This window comes from Microtus pennsylvanicus, chromosome 16 (assembly GCF_037038515.1).
Source record: "Microtus pennsylvanicus isolate mMicPen1 chromosome 16, mMicPen1.hap1, whole genome shotgun sequence".
Classification (NCBI taxonomy): Eukaryota; Metazoa; Chordata; class Mammalia; order Rodentia; family Cricetidae; genus Microtus; species Microtus pennsylvanicus.
This window is the reverse complement of record NC_134594.1, coordinates 48,573,857-48,593,457: the sequence shown is the minus strand read 5'-3', so window position 1 is coordinate 48,593,457 and position 19,601 is coordinate 48,573,857. Positions and strand designations below refer to the sequence as shown.

Here is a 19,601-nt window from a genome sequence, read left to right as displayed (position 1 = left end):
CTTGTTTCAAACTTCACAGATCCTAGAGCAAAAGTAATGCTTCTGTTATAGCTCACAAAACATAATGCCAAGAGGTAATTACACACAAGCTATGGTTTATGAGATACAGAAATCAAAACATATGGGCAGGGAAATGCTACACAATTACAGTCGTTAAATGGAGCCCAGGAGAGCATGGTGTTTTAGTAGACATACTTAGAAGGAGGAAAAAAAACCTAAGGTAAATCTTTTGTTCAGACATTCTACTTAAAACCATAATGAGATGCTGGTGACATGCCAAAGGGAAACCTCAACATCAGCCATGGGTACCAGTGCCTAGAACCAAGACCAACAATGGATACAGACCCTAAGAATAATAATCAACAACAGATACTAGTGCTGAGAACCACAATCAACAGCAGGTACCAATGCTGAAAACCACCAATGACAGGTATCAATGCTGATGCCTTGACTGAAAATACCCATGATGTGTTCAAAGTCAAGGTCAAACTTCTATTCTCTCCTATTGCCAAATCTCACTGCACTGGTCCACACGCCTCAGCTATGGTCCTGACCAAGGCTGTTCTTACTGCTGTGCCAAGCTGCACTCTTTCACACTTGGCTGGCAGCCTGAGTCCTTGAACTTTCTGTGCCATCCTAACAGAAGCGAAGTCTTATCTCATATCCCCCATCCCCACCCCAGCGAAACCCATAGTTCACCTGCATGCCAGGAGGCATTCTGCACCGAGCTGAGCTGTGCTGTACCCAAATTAGCATGTTTTTTTGCTAGGAAGGTAAATAATCTTTTCCTTTTCTTTCTTTTCTTTTTTCTTTTCTTTTCCCTTCCCTTTCTTTCTTTCTTTCTTTCTTTCTTTCTTTCTTTCTTTCTTTCTTTCTTTCTTTCTTTCTTTTTTTGCTTTGTTTTTCAGACAGGGTTTCTCTGTGTAGCCCTGGCTGACCTGGAACTCACTCTGTAGACCAGGCTGGCCTTGAACTCAGAGATTCTCCTGTCTCTGTCTCCTGAGTGCTGGTTGTACTTGTGAAGCTTAACAAACTCACTGTGAGGTTTGGAGAGATGGCTCAAGCACTTACTGCTCTTCCAGAGGACCTAGGTTCGATTCCCAGCACCTACATGGTAACTCACAACCTCTATAACTCCAGTTCCAGGGAATCTGACATTTCTTCTGGTCTATGTACAGACACATATGCAGATAAAACATCTATCTATCTATCTATCTATCTATCTATCTATCTATCTATCTATCTACCTATCTATCATCTATCTATCATCTATCTATCTATCTATCTATCTATCTATCTATCTATCTATCTATCTATCTATCATCTATCTATCTATCTATCATCTATCTATCTATCTATCTATCTATCTATCTATCTATCTATCTATCATCTATCTATCTAATTAAAACAAAACAAAACTCAGTGTGTAGCCTTTAGTCACATTTGTTCAAGCATTGCAGTTTTGCTTCTTTATTTTGATAGCTTCAGAAGCTTAGCTCCTAGCGGTTCGTGTGGACGCTTAATGCCTGGATAATCAATGTTTCTAGCACCATTTGTTGACAGCTCATTCTTTTGCTGATCTGTAACGCCACTTCTGTCACATCCCATGGATAGTGGAAATAATAACCTGTCTGTGAGCGCTTCCCTTTCTGTCCCAGTGACCTAACTGCTGACAACACTGTCTTAATCATAGATGGCCATCTGCCTCCCCCTCTTGACTTTCAAAACACCTTTGCCAACTTTTCTCTTCATGATACACTCTTAGAATCACTTAACGTTTCCTTTCTGGTGTGTGATTTTTAAACAAAATATCACTCAGTTTCCTGAATGGGCCCCCAAAGAAGATTATGATAGGTAATTTTTTTTGATAGGTAATTTTAACAAGGCTTTAGGAATATCAAGATTCACGTAAAAATTCTTGAAAGGTAAGTTTAAAGGTTTTGTTTCATTGTGTCTTTCTTTGCTGCTGTAAATTATTTTCTTATAGAAGATAAAATATTTGAGATAAAATATCTAGTTATTCCGTCCCCGTAAGTCACTGAGATCTGTGATTTAAGGCTTGTGGGATTAGTAAAAGAGTTCTTCTAATCTTCTATTCGTGGCAATCATTGCCACAGGACTTAACATTCTTTATTATCTTTAGTTCTTACTTCCACCTAATTAATTTCTTCAACACTATTTCACAGCGTTTTTTCCCTAGATGTTATTAATAGCTGTGTCTAGGGGAGAAAGTTACAAATTTAAATAATAATTTAATTTTATGTGTACTAGAACTCTTGCTTAGATTTTTATAGAGTCCTTTATATGTATTGAAAGAATGCTCTCATTAGTATTTGTGAATGTTTTCCTATGCTGGCAGAAACATGCTCTACCAGGATTAAGAGAATAATAGAGATGATTAAGTTTGCTCAAAGATCAATCCTGGGTGTGGACTGCTCTATTCAAAGTGACAATGGATTGGCTCTTGTTTCTGGATACCTAAAAGGTGAGCAAAGTTTGTAAACAACTTAGAATTAGATTTGTTGTGAAGACCCTGGTCCATGGAGGGGGGTGAGAAGAGATGAAACTTAACCTTATAAAATACTGGCGATCCATCTAAAACGGGAAAAAGTCTTATCTATTGCCTTACTTTGAATTAGGATAGACTTTTGAAACTGATTCTAGTCCTTAAAAAAAAGAATTATTTGAAAGTTTTATGTGTGGGTATGTGCACATGAGTGCAAGTGCCTGTAGAAGACAGAAGAGGGCGCCAGATCATCTGGAGCTGGAATTACAAGCACTTGTGAGGGGCCGGGAAACACAAACATTCTCTGAAAGAGCAGGAAGTTCTTAAAGCACTGAGTCATCTCTCCAGCACCCAAATTAAGATCCCCTCTTGAAACTCTTTGGGAGGCTCACAGACTAGACTCTAAGACGGGTATCCCACAATTTAAAAGAGAAAATAAAGCCAGGATTAGGCAGTATGTACTGGAATCGGGCCAGATATCAGCCACTGCATCAGCCTACTTTCTCTAGGTCTGTGTTCCACCCTCTCCACCCCAAGGGCAAAGTGCTGCTAAAAGCCCAGATGGGCCATAAGCCTTGGCAGCTGGCTGTGGTGCTACAAACAATTCACACTGCACTAAAACTTGCAAGAATAAAACCCTGGATTTATGGCTCCGGAATAGAAGAAAGCTCTGCCTGAGGAAAGTGCTTCATTCTTCTCCATAAACAGAGAACCTTAGTTTACTAAAACCACAAAAGTAATTACGAGGGTGTTAACCCTTTGCAGGGTGCCTTTGTTTCTCTCAGTGATGCCTGGCTGGGTGAGGATGCTCTGATTAACTAGGTCACTGAGGTTTGCCATCTTAAGCCTCACTCAGTGGAGGCTTTACCATGCTGATCTGCTAGTATGACTCCTGTCCGCGTCACACCCTTAAAGCCCGGGAGTGATTACTGTACCATCACCCAATGTCCCAGCTGCACTTTCTCAGATATTATCTGGTATCAGAGCTGTCCTTAAAGGGATTTTAGGATTAGGATCAATAGCCATGATAGTGGTAATAGGAACCTGTCTAGTACTTAAAGGTATTATGAACCATACATACAAAAATGACATAAGCAGACCCCTAAACTCACAATCAGGCATGACTGTGTAACTATCCACCTCTTTGTTTCTTACCCTGTCAAAATCTTTCAGTTTTACCCCATGTCCCTTGAATCATACCTACTTAGAAGAACCAGAAAAGGAGAATGTATGTCTTTTTTTTTTTTTTTTTTTTTTTTGGTTTTTCGAGACAGGGTTTCTCTGTGGTTTTGGAGCCAGAATGTATGTCTTTTTTCAGTGGACACAGAATGAAGAATTGACAGTGGGAACGTACAGAATAGAACTTAATGCTACCTGTGGGTTGCATTTCAGATATCCTGCCTATTACATATTTACATCACAATTCATAACTGGCAAAATTACAGTTATGAAATAGCAAAAAGTAATTATATGTGTGTGGGGGGGTTTGCCACAACATGAGGAACTGTTGTGAGAGCTCCTTCAGCCAATAGCCTTTAAGATACGGTGATGTGGGAGCTCCTTCTGCTCCTTCAGCCAATAGCATTTAAGATACCAGCCCACTTGGGCATGGCCTCTTATACTATAAATGCAGCTGTAAAGCCTGTGCTCCCTCTCTCTTGCTTCTGGCTCTCACTTCCAGCTGCTAGACTCTGTTCCTGTTCCCTGTTTGTGCAGAGGACTGTGATCTAGGACAGTGATCTGTGAGTCTCCCCTAAATAAATAATCCTTTATTATATGTAATTCTGGACTAGTGTGGGATTATTCTGTATCTTCAGCTATCAAGGAACTGTATGTATTAAAGGGTCACAGCACTGGGAAGGTTGAGAACCACTGGCTGACAGACTACTAAGAAACAAAAAAGCCACCTAATGTACATTACCAGAAGGCAAATGGCATAGCTTCCTTCTGATAGGCAAAGCACACAGAGTGAAGTGAAAAAGGATCTTTTGCATTCTCCTAACTTGGAAGTGCTATGACGGTTAGCTTATAGTGTCAACTTGTTAGCCTAGAATCGCCTGGTATGGTAGTCTGAATGAAAATGTCCCCCACGGTCTCAGGCATCTGAACACTTGGTGCCCAATCCATGGCCCTCTTCAGAGAAGATTTAGGCAGTCTAGCCTTGCTGGAGGAAGTATGTCACGGGAGGCGGGCTTTGAGATGCAAAGCCTCATGCCACCTCCAGTTCACTCTCTCTGCTTTGTTTGCAGTTCAAGATGCGAGAGGCCTTAGCTTCTGTCCTGACACCATGCCTGCCATCTTCTGCCAGAATGTCTCCACCGTTATAGACCCTAACCATCTAGCACTTTTAGCAAAATACACTTCCTTCTCTAAGTTGCCTTGGTCATGGTATTTTATCACATCGGCGGGAAATTAACTGATTCGCTTGGGAAGACAGCCTCAATTGAGGGATTGTTCCTATTTGGCTGTCTTGATTGTTAATTGATGTAGGAAAGACCCAGCCCATTTGGGAGGCACCATTCCCTGGGCAGGGAGTCCTGAACTACACAGGATAGGAGCAGGCCGGATGAGAGAAACAATGGGCTGTAATCTGTGACTATAAATCAAATAAGCCCTTTCTTCCCTAGGTTACTTTTTTCCAGTGTGTTCATCTGCAACAGAAACTAGAACACCCACCATCTTCATCTTCTGCCACTCCCTTCCTTTGAATCCAGCTCCAAACTCAGCAGCCAGAACAGGGCTCCCTCAAGCAAATATTTATGGGTTACTAAGCAAGCGAGGGGCTGAAGCAACTCAAAGAATAACTTAGTCACATAGGAATCTTTTTCTATTTTCTCCCTAGCGCCTGCTATGTTAGCTTCCCTTCACAGTATCTGCTCACAGAACAGTGTCTCTTTGATCAGCGCTGACAGCAAATTCTTCCTCATATTGTGTAGAGATCCTCTCTCCTTAAAGTTCTGTCCTCAGAGGCAAATTCGTCTCCTGGGACTTCTGCAAACACTCAGGCAGCTCTTGCCGCTGCGACTTTCTACTCTGAAATTTCCCAGTCAGGGCTTGGAGACACCTCAGTGGGTAAACTATTTGCTATGCAAGCATTAGGACCTGAGTTCAAACCCCAACATCCAAAACCAGGTGTGTCAGTAAGGCCTGGGGCTGGGGTGCAGAGCCAGTGAATCCCTGGGGCTTGCTGGTCAGTCAGCCTAGGCTAAGGGGTGAGCGGCAGGTGCCCTACAAGAAGGTCTTAAAAAAGCAATGGTGGACAGCACCAAGGAACAATGCCCGAGGCTGACCTCTGTCCGGATGTTCACACATGCACTGTACTTGCCTAAATACATGCATGACAAATGTTCATGTCTATAAACAGACTGAAGAAACAATAAAATTCTCAGGCATATGCCTTTCTTCTATGCACAAATCACTAATATTCTCCTCTGATATATCTGCCTCTTCATCTGCCCTTGTTTTGCTCCCATGAATCATTCGCGAATAGACTGTAAACATAAAACATGTCACCCGATACTCTGGCAGCTGTCTACCGAGAATGACAGTCTTATCTCTACCTAAACAAGCAATGTTTACGAATAAAACCCCCATTGAAGCTTCCCTAGTTGCCTCTCCTTCAGTTTCTTTCTTTAAAATTAGAGGTGTTTTGAGCTTGTTTCTTTTCTCTTTTTGTGTGTTGTGTGTGTGGTGGGGAGGGTATTTTCATCTCAGTTTTTAAAAATCAGATGTACATACCATATTTACCTGCTAATGTCTCTTTTAATCGTATGCATGCATGCATGCATGCATGTATGTATGTAGGCATGTATGTATGCGTGTATGTATGTATGTATGCGTGCATGCATTAGGCTGGCTTGGAACTCAGAATCCTCTTGTCTCTGCTTCCTGAGAACTGAGATTACAGGTGTCTGGCTCTTTTAGCTTTTTTTTTTTCAGCCTCTGTGTCTTTTGAGACACTCTACTCCAGAGCCCTTTCCCTGTCCCCTAAGCACAGTGTGTGCAGCTGACTGCACCAACTGGAGACACTGCCAGGCTCTTGCTGGTGATGACAGGTAAGGTGACCCCTTGATGAAGGTGGTAACTTCCCTTTGTGCGGCTGAAAACTCTGCTATAGGGTGACCTTTTAAGGTCATACAAACATCAGCCTCCCAACAACTCTGGAGAAGTGTTCACAGTCACCCATGATCCTTGCCCCAGTCATCAATGGCACGGAAAACAGTGAGGGTTTCGCAACACTATCATCCCTTTGACACGGATTTAAAAAATTTCAGTATATTTTAATCCAGTCAGGCTGGTACATGTTTTTAATCCCAGCATTCAGAGGCAGAGGCAGGAGTATCCCTGTGAGTTTAGACCAGCCAGGGTTACATAATGTTGCAAATATATTCATATGTATAAATATGTAAAATATATACAAATATATATTTAAAATCTATTATCTTATTTTTTTAAATACTCAAATCATCGTGAATTTGTTTGACTATCCTCCTAAACCTACTGTGTGTGTGTGAGTGTCTTTAATGATTGTTCCCATCTTATGTTTTGAGACAGGGTCTCTCACTGACCCTGGAGCTCACTGAATGGATAAGCTGTCTGGTCAGCAAGCCTAGGGGCCCTGCTGTCTTGCCTTCCTTTCCCAGTGATTACAGGCCCGTGTGGCCATGCCTGGATTTTATTTGTTTGTTTGTTTGTTTTTAAGACAGGTGCTGGAAATCCAACTCAGGTCCACGTGTTTGTGTAGCAAGCACTCCACTGATCGAGCCATCTCCCCAAAGCCCCTAGCATGTGTATTTGTCCAAGACTCCTTCAGCTGGGCTTTTCATTTCTACTGGGAGTCAAGACTCACTTTGTACACTTCTCTTCCCAGACCTGAAATCAGTGATACCTCCAACCTTCAGGACTATGTTCATGTAGGGGACAGTAACTATGAAAAACAATTCTGGTTTCCTTTTATATGTCAGTCTCCAGATTTTTGAAGTCAGATACCATTTCTTTCCCAAACACCTACATTGGTCACACTGCCCCAGTCTTCCCATGATTCAGCTGTGTTTTCCCTCCTCCTGTCTCAAGTCAGAGAGTCCCAGCGTGGCTACGCACCAGAAATGCCAGAGGCCTTAACTAATACATAGTCTTCAAGGACCCACTCCAGGCTGCCTGAGTAAGCTCTCTGGGACCGGGTGTGAGATCCTACTTCGTGTTTTAAGCTGCCCCTCTGATATCAATATATCCACTCTTTTTATAGGTCTGTGAACCCATGGCACTAAGCCTCTTCTCTTTCCATATAATTCAACAGTACAGGTCTTTGGGGAGCGTGGAAGCCAGAGCCAAGGTTTCCACTCATGGTAAATCTATGAAGAGCTAAATTGTCACACTTTTTAAAACATACTGCTCCTCCTATCATTAACATCCTACCTCCTCCTGTCTTTTATGTCACTTATGTTTCAGAGTAAGGATCTGTATTAAAATTTATACTGCTCAATTCATCTCAGCCTTCAGTGTGCCAATTCTTGTCTGTACTATCCTAACTATTTTTAAAATTTTCCCTTCCAGCTTTGTGGCCTCATGGGCCAATGAGATGACTCCGCAAGCAAAGGCGCTTGCGGCCAAGCCTGATGAACTGAGTCACCAGGAGCCCACAGAGGAAGGGAAGAACTGACTCCCAAAGCTTTTCTTTTGACCCCGCAAGGACTGTGCCATGCAATAACCCGACTTAACAAATCATCCATAGATAAAGTAGGCTCTCAAAGTTCTCTTACATTGCTTTTCTTCTTCTTTTTTTTAAATTTGTATTTGAAAAAGAATAAAAAAATAAAATCAGGCTTACAGGAATATTAAGACGTCCCAGCAGGTAAAGCGCTTGCCACTACACCTGACAGCCTGAGTGTGACCCAAAGAAGGACACGGTAGGAGAGAACAACGCCTGCAGAGTTGTACTCTGATTGCCATACCCAGGCCATGACATGCATGCCCACATGATGCACACACACACACACACAAACACATGTGTATCCACCATATACACACCAGTCACATGTACACACACACGCACATACACATGCATACACACAGGCACACCCAACACATACTCATACATGCACACCCACCATAGGTATATACACATGTATTTATACATACATGCATGCCCCCACATACCTACCATATACATACCAGCCACATGCACACACACACATATATATATACACATTGGTACACCCACCACATATACACATATGCACATCCACTGCAGGCATATACACATATATTTATATACACATTCATACCCACACAAACATATCTACCATATACATACCAGCTACATGCACACACATATGTATACACACAGGCACACCCACTACATACATGCACACACATACACAAGCACACCCACATATATTATATATACACTCATTATATATACATGCACATCCATATACACACCCACCCAACACATATGTAGTACATTCACACAAATGTACACACACAAATATATAATATAGTAATGATTTTTATGTCTGTCGAGACTCAGAGCCAGCCATACATAAAGAGTGAATTATTATAATGTATTCATTATACCTGAAGAAAGGTCAATATTACAGACACTCGGCTATGTTCTTTCAGATAATTTTATATTTTGATTCACTGAACTCAGTACAAGTTACGATTCGACCCCTTTGGAACAGCATTAGGGTATAGTTTACCAGTATAAATGTAATAAATGTATTAATACTAATTTATCAATTTCCACAAAATAAAATGTAAAGAGGAGCGAAGTATAGAATAATGAGAAAGTAATAGTAGAAAAATTATGGTTTTCTTGAAATTGATTTAAAACATCTAGAACAACCTGCCAGTCTTACTTAAGAAGAAAGAGGAAAAAGTCAGATTCTATCTTTTCAAGTTTGAGAAGATTTTTAGAAATATTATTTGGTGCTGGTGAAGGCTGGTTTTTGTTTGTTTGTTTTTTAATGCTTTGTAATTATAAAAAAGTTTCAGGCATGGTGGTGCACAGCTTTAACCCCAGCACTGGTGGGGCAGAAGCAGACAGATTCCTGTGAGTTCAAGGCCAGCCTGGTCTATATATCAAGTTCTAGGAGAGCCAGGGCTACAGAGAAAAACCCTGACTCAAACAAAAACAAATCCAAAATTTTCTGGGGCAAAATGGCTCAGCAGGTAAAGGTACTTGCCATAGAATCCTGACAACCTGACTTTGATCCTGTGACCCCCATAAAGGCGGAAGGAGAGAATGGAATGACTTTCCAAAGTTGTCCCCTAACCCATGCATGCTTCAGCATGTACCCCAACCCTAGGCATACACACTGACATACGCACACAACGAAGACATTTTAAAAGTATTTTCTGAGTTCCTATGTTGAGTCTGTGTTGACGTTTTAACTAGGAAAACAGCAATGTGCATTTTAAAACATTGGTTAGAAGGAAGAGAGGGGGGAGTGGGGAGGGGGAGAAAAAAAAAAGAAGGAAGAGAGGGAATTGAGTTATAAAAGGAAGAGAATGGGAATGTTTTATGGAGCTGTATCTGTCCCCGAAAGGAATCCTCAGGGTAAAACACTGTCCACGACTTGGTGACTTCACAGGGCTTTGCTCAGAGAACGAAGGACATTTTTCTTGTGAAGTTTCTCTCTGACTGCCATAACTGGGTTCAATATAACAGTCACCCTAAAAAGGACAGCTTCATTGCTTCCAAATAGTTTTTCAAAGAAGGGACTTTAAACAGAGTCATTAAACACTATAAACTCATACCTTGAAGAACGATGTTCTGGCTTATGTCGCTCGTTACGATCTGCAAAGAAAGGAGAGAGTCACAAGTCAGCACGGGCGTTACAGTCACAGGGAAGGAGCTGAATATCCCAGCGGCCACACCACTGGGCCTCACAAAGCACTGGTCAGGGAAGCTGTGTGTTTTCCAGTGCTCTTCGTTGGAGTGGAGAGGATCTGCCTGACACGGACGTCAAAAGCAGGCAACACAGGACACATAAAACCTTTTGGTGGTTTGTTAAAATTATCTGTTCAGAAAATATTACCATCACCACGTTTCAGTTTTAAGGCTTAGAAGATCTTTGCTCTGTTAAAGACTTTGCTGAAACTAAAAAAGACTTAGCTGGAGAAAGTAAGGAAACAGAAAAGCCACAGATTACTCAGCTCCAAAAAATCATTCCATGAATCATGGTTGGCAGGGGCTCCTAACAGAACGGGAGGGGGCAAAATGAGCAGCTGGCAACATCTGCAAATACACAAATACAGCCTTAACTCTCTCCTATCCAGAACACTCAAGAACGCTCTGTGGATAATTAGCTACGATGTGGTACACACAAAACATTCCAGTTGTCACAACAGAGAAGGAAGGGGCTTTCGGGACGAGAGAGCAGGGATGCTGTTAGGGACAGGGTAACGCCCCAAGATGTCAGCTGTGCTCCGGGTGAGAAAGGCAGCTGTGTGTTAGAGTTCAGGGGCCAAACTTGCTCAAAAGTGATTTTCTAGACTGTTACAAAATACTATGAATCAATCTGAAAACCATCCTATGAACGAGGGCCACAAAACACCCAAGTTGCACATTTGAGTCCAAATAACAACTGTTCTTTGGTAAATGCTTCAAAATAACAAAGGAGACTGACGAAAGCCTCAGTGTTATACACAATTCAACACTGAAAGAAATAAGAAAACCACAACATAATCCCACGCGACCGTAAAAGGAACCCTAAGGGAATACTACCAAAGCGCACTTTTCTGTAATATCGTCTGAATCAATGCCAACAAGGAACAAGTAATTTAAACATAAAGCAAAGATTAGACAATAACCACTACACCCAATTTCAGAATTTCACTGAATGATAAGACTGTACCCTAAGAATAAAGAGGTGGAAAAGAATAAGACACACTATGGTACATGAATATTCAGTCTTTCTGCACTGGGTTTATAATAAAAAAGAAATGTTCTATTTGTTTATTCACGTGTGTATGTACGTGTGCGTGTATGTGTGTGTGTGCAACAGCCATCAGTTCTCTCCTTCCACTGTTGGTTCCAGGGACCAGACTCAGCCAGCAGTCTTGCATGACCAAAACTCTCACTGGTTGCAGCACTTTTACCCACTGAGTCACGTCACCCACCCAAGAAATGCGTTTTCGAGCCCAAGAATTAGTATACACTAAGACACCGTTTTCTGAATGAGTAGGAAGTAGATTCATGGTCAGACATGTTTGTTTAGATGCTCTGCCCTTTAGGTATACAATTGCTCATGTTTCTGGTTCTAATTTCTACACGCTGAGTGTGACTTTGCCTTTAAAAACAGTCTTAATGTCCTCATTCTACTCCTCCCTTAAACAAAAACAACAGCAGACTTCCCACTTGTTGAGTATTAAAGTCATAGTAATGCGTGGTATATTTTAGCTTGCTTGTTTTGGTTAACAAAAGTAAAGCCAGAGACTTGACAGGAGCAGTTATCCTCTTAAAGCAGCAGCTCTTACCTGTGGCTAGCAAGGAGGTAAAACTCTGCCTGGGTGTTGCTGCTCCAGTGGTGATCCGGGTTTCAGGCAGTTTGTTTATCTAGGCATGTGCTAGCGCGATCCTTCACTAATCTTCCCCGTGGCACAACACACCAGAGGAGGGAGAAACAGAGCCACGAGTATGTAAACAAGCCTCAGCAGCCAAGGGTTTCCCTGCAGGGCCCATTCTGATTGGCAGATGTGCTATGACCAGTCTGCACATCTGGAGTGCGGCCACTCAGGAAGTGGATGGCTCGCATCTCTCCTCCGTTCTTGGTTCAAACAGGAAATCCTACGGTCATTTTGGTACTTTCTGCTCTAAGAAAGCACAAACGCCTTCCTTCCCACAGTGTTACACTGGTAAAATAAAATCCAAGAAAATGACCTGATTAACTGTTGGAGGACATTGAAACATTTCCCACAAGTTCACTTAGTGTTACGGATCAGATTCCTATGTCAATACATATGCGGTGTTTATAGTGTGTTACTCCCAGGAACTGACACGGTGATGATTTAGAGATAAAAGTGAATTATCCACTGCTTACAATATCCCCAGACCCTCAACTTTCAACAACAGGAAAAAAGTGAAACACACATCCTCACCTTGTTCTTTTTCCCCCCAAAGGATACAGATAAACTCACTGCACATTTGGTGATCATGCCCTCTTTTAGCTAGAATGCATATAAATATGTGGAATGTGTGTGTGTGTGTGTGTCTTGTCTGTGTCTGATGTTTATCCTTTTCAAATACCCATATAGTTTATGGACTTCTATTTTAAGCAAAGCAATTTCCACAACAGGGAAGAATATTGTGCAACTGTCAAGAAATATATTGTGATTATTTTGGTTCAAAAGCCAAGACTGAAGAAAACAAACCACCAAGAGAAGAGTCAGACTCTACTTTCTTGCCAACAGTGAAAAAAACCAACCGGTGGGATAAAACCGTAAGAAGAACATGAACAGACTGAGGGCAAACATGGAAATTTTATCTCGGATACACACACAGTGCTTAAAGTGTATGAATTTCATTTATTTCAAATCAAATACTTCTTAATATGTTCTCCATTCCTTTAAAACCCTCTCTAAATTTTAAATAATTGGAAAAGGATGTATGTGCAGAAGGAAGGTTTCTGGACTTATGCATATTTAGCGATGATATGAATATCTATCGGCTCAAAGACTTTCCATTGAAGAGTCACCAAAAATAAAAAGCTCCAAGTATTTATCTATCAAATATTGCATATCATAGAATACACCTCAGAATTAAACCTCAGAGTGCATCAAGAAAACTGCAATGGTTTAGGTCATGCAAAGTCTAAAAGCGTGCCCTCCGTGTGAGGATTTTGTAGCTATAGCGCATAACAACACGAAGCCTGCTGGTTTTGTAGCTATACTGTATAACTAGCACACACACACACAAATGCATGTACACGCATGCACGTACACAGACACACACACATTATATTCCCTGTCCCACTCATCTACTTATTAACCTCTTGGTTATTAAAGCTATTTGAAATGGCAGAATATCCCACAAACAACAAAGGAAACGAAGCAGAGCTGATCGTCTTCTGATGTATCTGTGATATGTGAAGATGGAGGGTATGATGGGGAACCCACGGTACACAGGAGAAATGCAGGGTGGTAGCAAGCTGCCTTAGGTCTGGGAACTCCAGACTGCGTACATTTTTCTCTTTCAAGACAACTTCTGGTTTTAAGACACAGAGTACGTGGATTTTAGTTACTCTCTACTGCTGTGATAAGACACTGTGCTATGGCAACTCAGAGAAGACTTTATCTGGGCCGTAGTTTCACAGGGTGAGTCCACGACCATCACGGTGAAAAGCATGGCAGTGAGCAGACAGGCGCAGTCCTGGGGCAGCGGCTGAGAGCCTACATCCTGACCCACAAGTAGGAGGCAAAGCGAGCCAACTGGGAGTGGTGTGGGTTTTTGAGTCCCATCGACTGGGGGCCAAGTATTCAAATATATGTGCCCATGGGGGCCACACTCATCTAAACTACCAGCACGTATGATCCAGCGTTTATGTGTTTAGATGGTACACCACTTGGGACTCCTCTGACAAGGGCAGCTTTGGGGGAACAACCACGCAGACCCCACCATTCAGGGTGACTGAATCTAAGATGACAAACACTTTGAAATGAAGATGACAAGAACGTAATCTTTTGCTTCGGTTAAAACTTAAGAAGAATGGGCAATGTAGAACATGCCAGAATCTGTTGTAAGATATTCAGGCTTTGATGATTTGGCTTTGATCACTGAAATGGAGAGAAAAAATCAAACCTCATTGAGTAGAGACTAGCTTACGTTTGTAGCTGAAGTCAGAAAGGTCTTACATTGTTCTTTGAAATGAGGGGCAAGAATCAATCTCCAGAAAGAACACAGGATAAACTCACAGCAGAGTGGGAAGCAGTGCAAAGAGAATCTCTTCCACACCTCACGCTCGAGTGTCAAAATGTCTCTATTGTTTGGTCAGAAGCATCACCTCAGCTCCCTAACACCCATTTATACAAAAAGTCTGGATTGTTTGCCTGGGGCTTTACCCCAGCTCCTGGCATAAGCCCCTTCCCCTGGGAAGCTGCCTTAGTACAAACCCTACCTTTGAGAAAGCCCGTCAAATGGTGACCCCTGCCCAGGGGAAGGTTGGGACCACTCCCACAGGCTATTTAAACTGCCCCCCAGAGAATGAACCCTCTGGTTCACGTGGTCTTCCCCTCTCCATGTTTCCCTGGGGTCACCCAGGAGTAAGGCCTTTTATTAAACATGGGCATCTTTTAATTCGGCTTAATTTGGTCTGTTTGGAATTATTTACATTGATAGAGAGGCTCGTCTAAGAGACCTAACATCTATGATGGGAAAAAAAGCTTTAAGAGATTCTGTATCAATACTCCTAAGCATGTAACCAAGTTCTAGCACGGGTGTTTGTATATGTTTGGTTCCGTGGTTCTCAACCTGTGGGTTGCTACCCTCTGGGGGTTGACTGGCCCTTTCACAGGGGTCACCTAAGACCATTGAAAACACACACACACTTACATTATGATTTATAATAGTGGCAAGACTGAAGTAGCAATGAAAATAATTTTATGGTTGGGGTTACCACAACATGACAACATGAAGAACTATATTAAAGGTCCCAGTATCAGGAAGGTTGAGAACTACTGGTTTAAATTTTATTATTTGTGTGTGTGTGTCTGGTATACGTGTGTCTGTCTATGTATATGGGGGGGCACATATATGCTATGGCACATGTGTGGATGTCAGAGGACGGTGTTTAGAAGTTGATTCTCTTCTTCTGTGTTGGGAGCTGGCGACTGAATCCAGGTCATGGGGCTTTTAGAGCAAGCATCTCACCAGCCCTGAAATGTGTGCACGAGTGCATGTGTATGTACATGCGCGCACGTGTGTGTGTGTGTGTGTGTGTGTGTGTGTATTTTGAGACATGGTCTCATTATACAGTTTTGGCTAGTTTGTAACTCTCTATATAGACCAGACTAGCCAAAAACTCAGAAATCTGCTTGTCTCTGCCTCCCAAGTTCACCCCATGCCCAGTCTTACTATGGTGCCTACACTGGTCTCAAATGATATCTCAGTCTTCCTAGACATGCACTTGTCTCCACATCCAGTTTATTCTGTTATTTCAAAAAGATAGACCGATCCCATACAAATCCTTTAATCATTTAATATTAATGGAAGGGCACACATATCTGAAAAAGGCTTAGCCATGTGCTATGTAAGATTGTAACAGACCACATATATGCCTTGTGGCAGAAATTCATGTTGGCCTGGTACCTGAGGGTTAGCAAGTAACCCTTGCTCACCATGAACTCCCATTGGGCTATACCTGGCCTAGCTCTTTTTTTTTTTTTTGGTTTTTCGAGACAGGGTTTCTCTGTGGTTTTGGAGTCTGTCCTGGAACTAGCTCTTGTAGGCCAGGCTGGTCTCGAACTCACAGAGATCCACCTGCCTCTGCCTCCCGAGTGTTGGGATTAAAGGCGTGCGCTACCACCGCCCGGCTTGCCTAGCTCTTAATCCATTTGCTCAGGCCCTAATCCATTCTTTGTGTTACAAATACCTTTTGTTGCTCTATGGGAATCTCAACTGAGAGTTTCCCATGGATACAAAGCATAAGCAAAACTTGGTTTAGAGGAGACGTGAAAAACCGTGGTACCTCATAAATCAGGTATTTGCACCTGGCATTGTATTTTCGGAAACTTCATTCATTTTGTCTTGAGATATAGAAATCTACGAGCTAAAGTGTAAACACGGGAAAAAATAAAGATGCCAAGAGGCAAAGGGAAAGCCCTTCAGTTCAGGGAGACTGAGCCCCCTGCAGCCATAGAGGCTAAGTTCATTCTTGAGGTGTCTCTGAGTCTTCATTTCAGGGACCCAGGTGAACCCACACGCCTACACCAAATTACAGGCGACATGCATTGGTGGTTCCCACATGATCTGATTGAGCTAAAAGTTCCTCTCATATTGTCACAGTGCAATGCATTTATAGGATGCCGCGTAAACAAACCCTGTCACTCATGAGAGGGTAGTACAAGCAATTAGCAGGACATATAGTCATGACTTTGTTGCTGGCTTAGATATTCATTGTCCTATATTTTTAATCACTATTTTAGAGTGTATCCCTTCACTGTAATAAAAATTTACTGTGATACAGCACGTGGCAGCCTCGTGCATCTTGTATCTACTGCATCTCTTGACTGTGTCAAGGGGTTTCACTTAGTAACTGATCTCCACCGCCTGGCTCCGTGTCAGTCACTCTGTGATGTGCACATGACCAAGAAACTGCCTGATGACACATTTTTCATACACATTATATCCCCATCATTAGCAACCCAAGCTGGTATTTGCCCAACAACGTTATTGCTTTTTATTTATGATAAGCAACTTAAATAAAACAATAAACCCATCCATTACATGACGGAACAAAAACATTTAGGGCTCACGAGTCCTTGATGACTCTTTAAAAGACAGCAAGCTGATTTGACACAGATAGAATGTGGGTGGAATTTTACACGTTATAAAGAGTGTCACAGGCTTTTCTAAAATTTCAAACAAACAAATAGAAAACATACTAGGGTGTTTGGGAAAGCTCAGCAGGTCAAGGAGCTTGCTTGACCTGAGAACCCAAGTTCCATCTCTGGGATCCCCACGGTGGCAGAAGAGAACCAATTCTCCCAAATTGTTCCCCAATGTCTACATGTACACCCCTGCACACATACATCAAATGAATGTAATGAAAAGATATGCATTCTATATATACATCGTCTTTAAGAATCCTGTTCCATGCATATGTGTGTAGACCAGGCTGGCCATGAACTCAGAGATCTGCCTGCCTCTGCTGCCCAGCTTTGTTCTAGTGTGTCTGTAAGGTTCCTACAGTGACTGGTATAATTGTTTATTAAGTATAGGTTTTCTAATAACTAGTTTCTTTCTATGCAGTGCTGGGGATCAAACCCAAGGCCTTCCTCAATCTAAGGAAGTAACTGTTCTACCATCGAGCCCCCCCCACCGCCCCACAATGCAGCCCACTATTTCTCATTGAACTCAGGTAAGAAAGACCCATTCTCTTCATTAAAAGGCCAGGAGATTAACGAGAACCTCTGCCAAGCTATGACAGGAGAAATTTAGGCACATGACAGAGCATTTTACATGATCTCTGCCCCTTTTCTAAATCTAATTAGAAACCCTAAACTCACTAACACATAGCACCTTAATCACAGAGAGGAGAAATGAGTATGGAAGTTCAGTTTTCAAAATAGGATTTGTAACTAAACAGCAGCAGCTGGAGCGATCTGTCTGCTTCTGCCTCGCCCAGTGTTTCTACTCCCTTCCAGGTTCTTATCAGCTCTCCTCTCCTCAGGGTGTTGTGTACCAACTGGGTTTTCTGGTTCTGGCATTTTCAATCCTGCTGTATTGCTTGCCAGAGAAATCTAGGTCTCAACAAAACTACAAATCATGGCATGCCATACAGCCCGAGAAGACTGAGACAACAGGGACACCCTTCACACGCTATCTATGCTTTTAAGACCTCATAAGCATCGGCCACCATCATGTCAGAGGGCCACAGTGAACTAGCTGTATCCACTCATGTAACGATTCTACGAGTTATTTATGCTCAGCCAGTTTTCTCAGCTGTTAAAGGTGAGAGATTACTTCACAAAATTTCTGTAAGGACACACGAACTAACTAAAGGCTATAAATGCTTAGCTTAGTATCTAGAAAAAAGTCTACTGTTATTACTGTGTGTGTGTGTTGCTTGCTATATTGTTTTCACTGTTCTTGATTCAGGGTCTCTTGCTAAATTTGGAGTTCATCGATTTGGCCAGGCTGGTTGGCCAATGAGCTCCAGGATCTGCCTGTCTCCACCTCCTGAGCACTGCTAATATGGATGATACATGCCTCTGTGGTGGGCTCTTATGTGGGTCCGTCAAACTTTACTGACGGAGCCATAGTCCCAGCCCAACAGGGCAATGTTTGGAAGCATCACCCCAGCCCCTGACATCCATTCTGGGGCGATGCTTCCAATGAAACAAGCAGAACGTTGAAATCTTTCTGACTCTGCCTTTCTTTCTCACCTTTGGTTTTTTTTTTTAAGATTTATTTATTATTTAAACAGATTTCTGCCTTCATGTCTGCCTACAGGCCGAAAAAGGGCACCAGATCTCATTATGGATGGTTGTGAGCCACCATGTGGTTGCTGGAAATTGAACTCAGGATTTCTGGAAGAGCAGCCAGTGTTCTTAACCTCAGAGCCATCTCTCCAGTCCCTCACCTCTGTTTTTAACTACCAGTCATAGCTATAATGGGTCGCAGAGGATCATTCAGTTTAATTTTCTTTATAAGATGACCACCTGATCAGAGACATTAATTCTCCTTTGATATAGAATGAGACAACTGGTTCCAGGAATTTGTGTGGATCTTTGTGGCAAAGGGGTAAGCATTATTTTGCCCAAATCACCTTAACTGAAAGCCGCACTCCATCCAACTTACCCAATACTTAGCTCCTAGCAGTATGGATATATGTATTACTCTGTATGGTTTTTGGCTCAGGTCTTTCCCATTTATACCGAGCATTGTATTTGATGAAAGACAGGACAGTCTTAGGTCCTCACACAGCCAGCGCTGCAAATGTCTGCAATAATGGGACTGCCCGGTGCCCCCCTTTCCTCTTCTGCCCAGCATCCTGTATGCCGTACAGGTATTAATTATCTCACAGATAAATCTGATACTGTTGAAAATAACATCTAAGAAGGCCCACGTCATCTTTTGCTCTTCACGAACGTAACCATGGTTTAAAAAAGCACTGTTCTAAAGAGGTCCACTTTTTCTAGCCTCGTGCCTCAGAGTGGCACCCGGGAAAACAAACCAAATATGGGAGACAAAACTGCAGCCCTGGAAAAAGAGCTGGCTACTCGGCGGCAGGCTGCCTCTTTTTAAATAACTCTTTAGAAGTGTTTCCGCTGGCTCGTTTTGATTATTGAATTCAGTTGGCTACTATATCAGGCTATTTATAATCTGAACTTTTTTATGTCGGTCATTTCAAGGAATCTGAGTCCCCTGAAC

The 19,601-nt window shown here is 42.2% G+C and overlaps 1 protein-coding gene across 10 annotated transcripts in view; it reads right to left on the bottom strand.

The window, feature by feature from the left end:
• Positions 1 to 19,601, bottom strand: part of Sh3d19 (SH3 domain containing 19) — a 139,686-nt gene that overhangs the window by 70,491 nt on the left and 49,594 nt on the right. For 7 of the 10 annotated variants that reach the window (XM_075950440.1, XM_075950432.1, XM_075950431.1 and 4 more), the window contains exon 2: positions 10,268 to 10,307. In XM_075950440.1, coding sequence (XP_075806555.1) covers positions 10,268 to 10,307 — 40 coding nt within the window. Of the gene's footprint in view, positions 1 to 10,267; positions 10,308 to 11,989; positions 12,149 to 19,601 lie in introns of those variants that run through there. The other 3 variants (XM_075950442.1, XM_075950436.1, XM_075950441.1) reach the window with 3 other exon arrangements.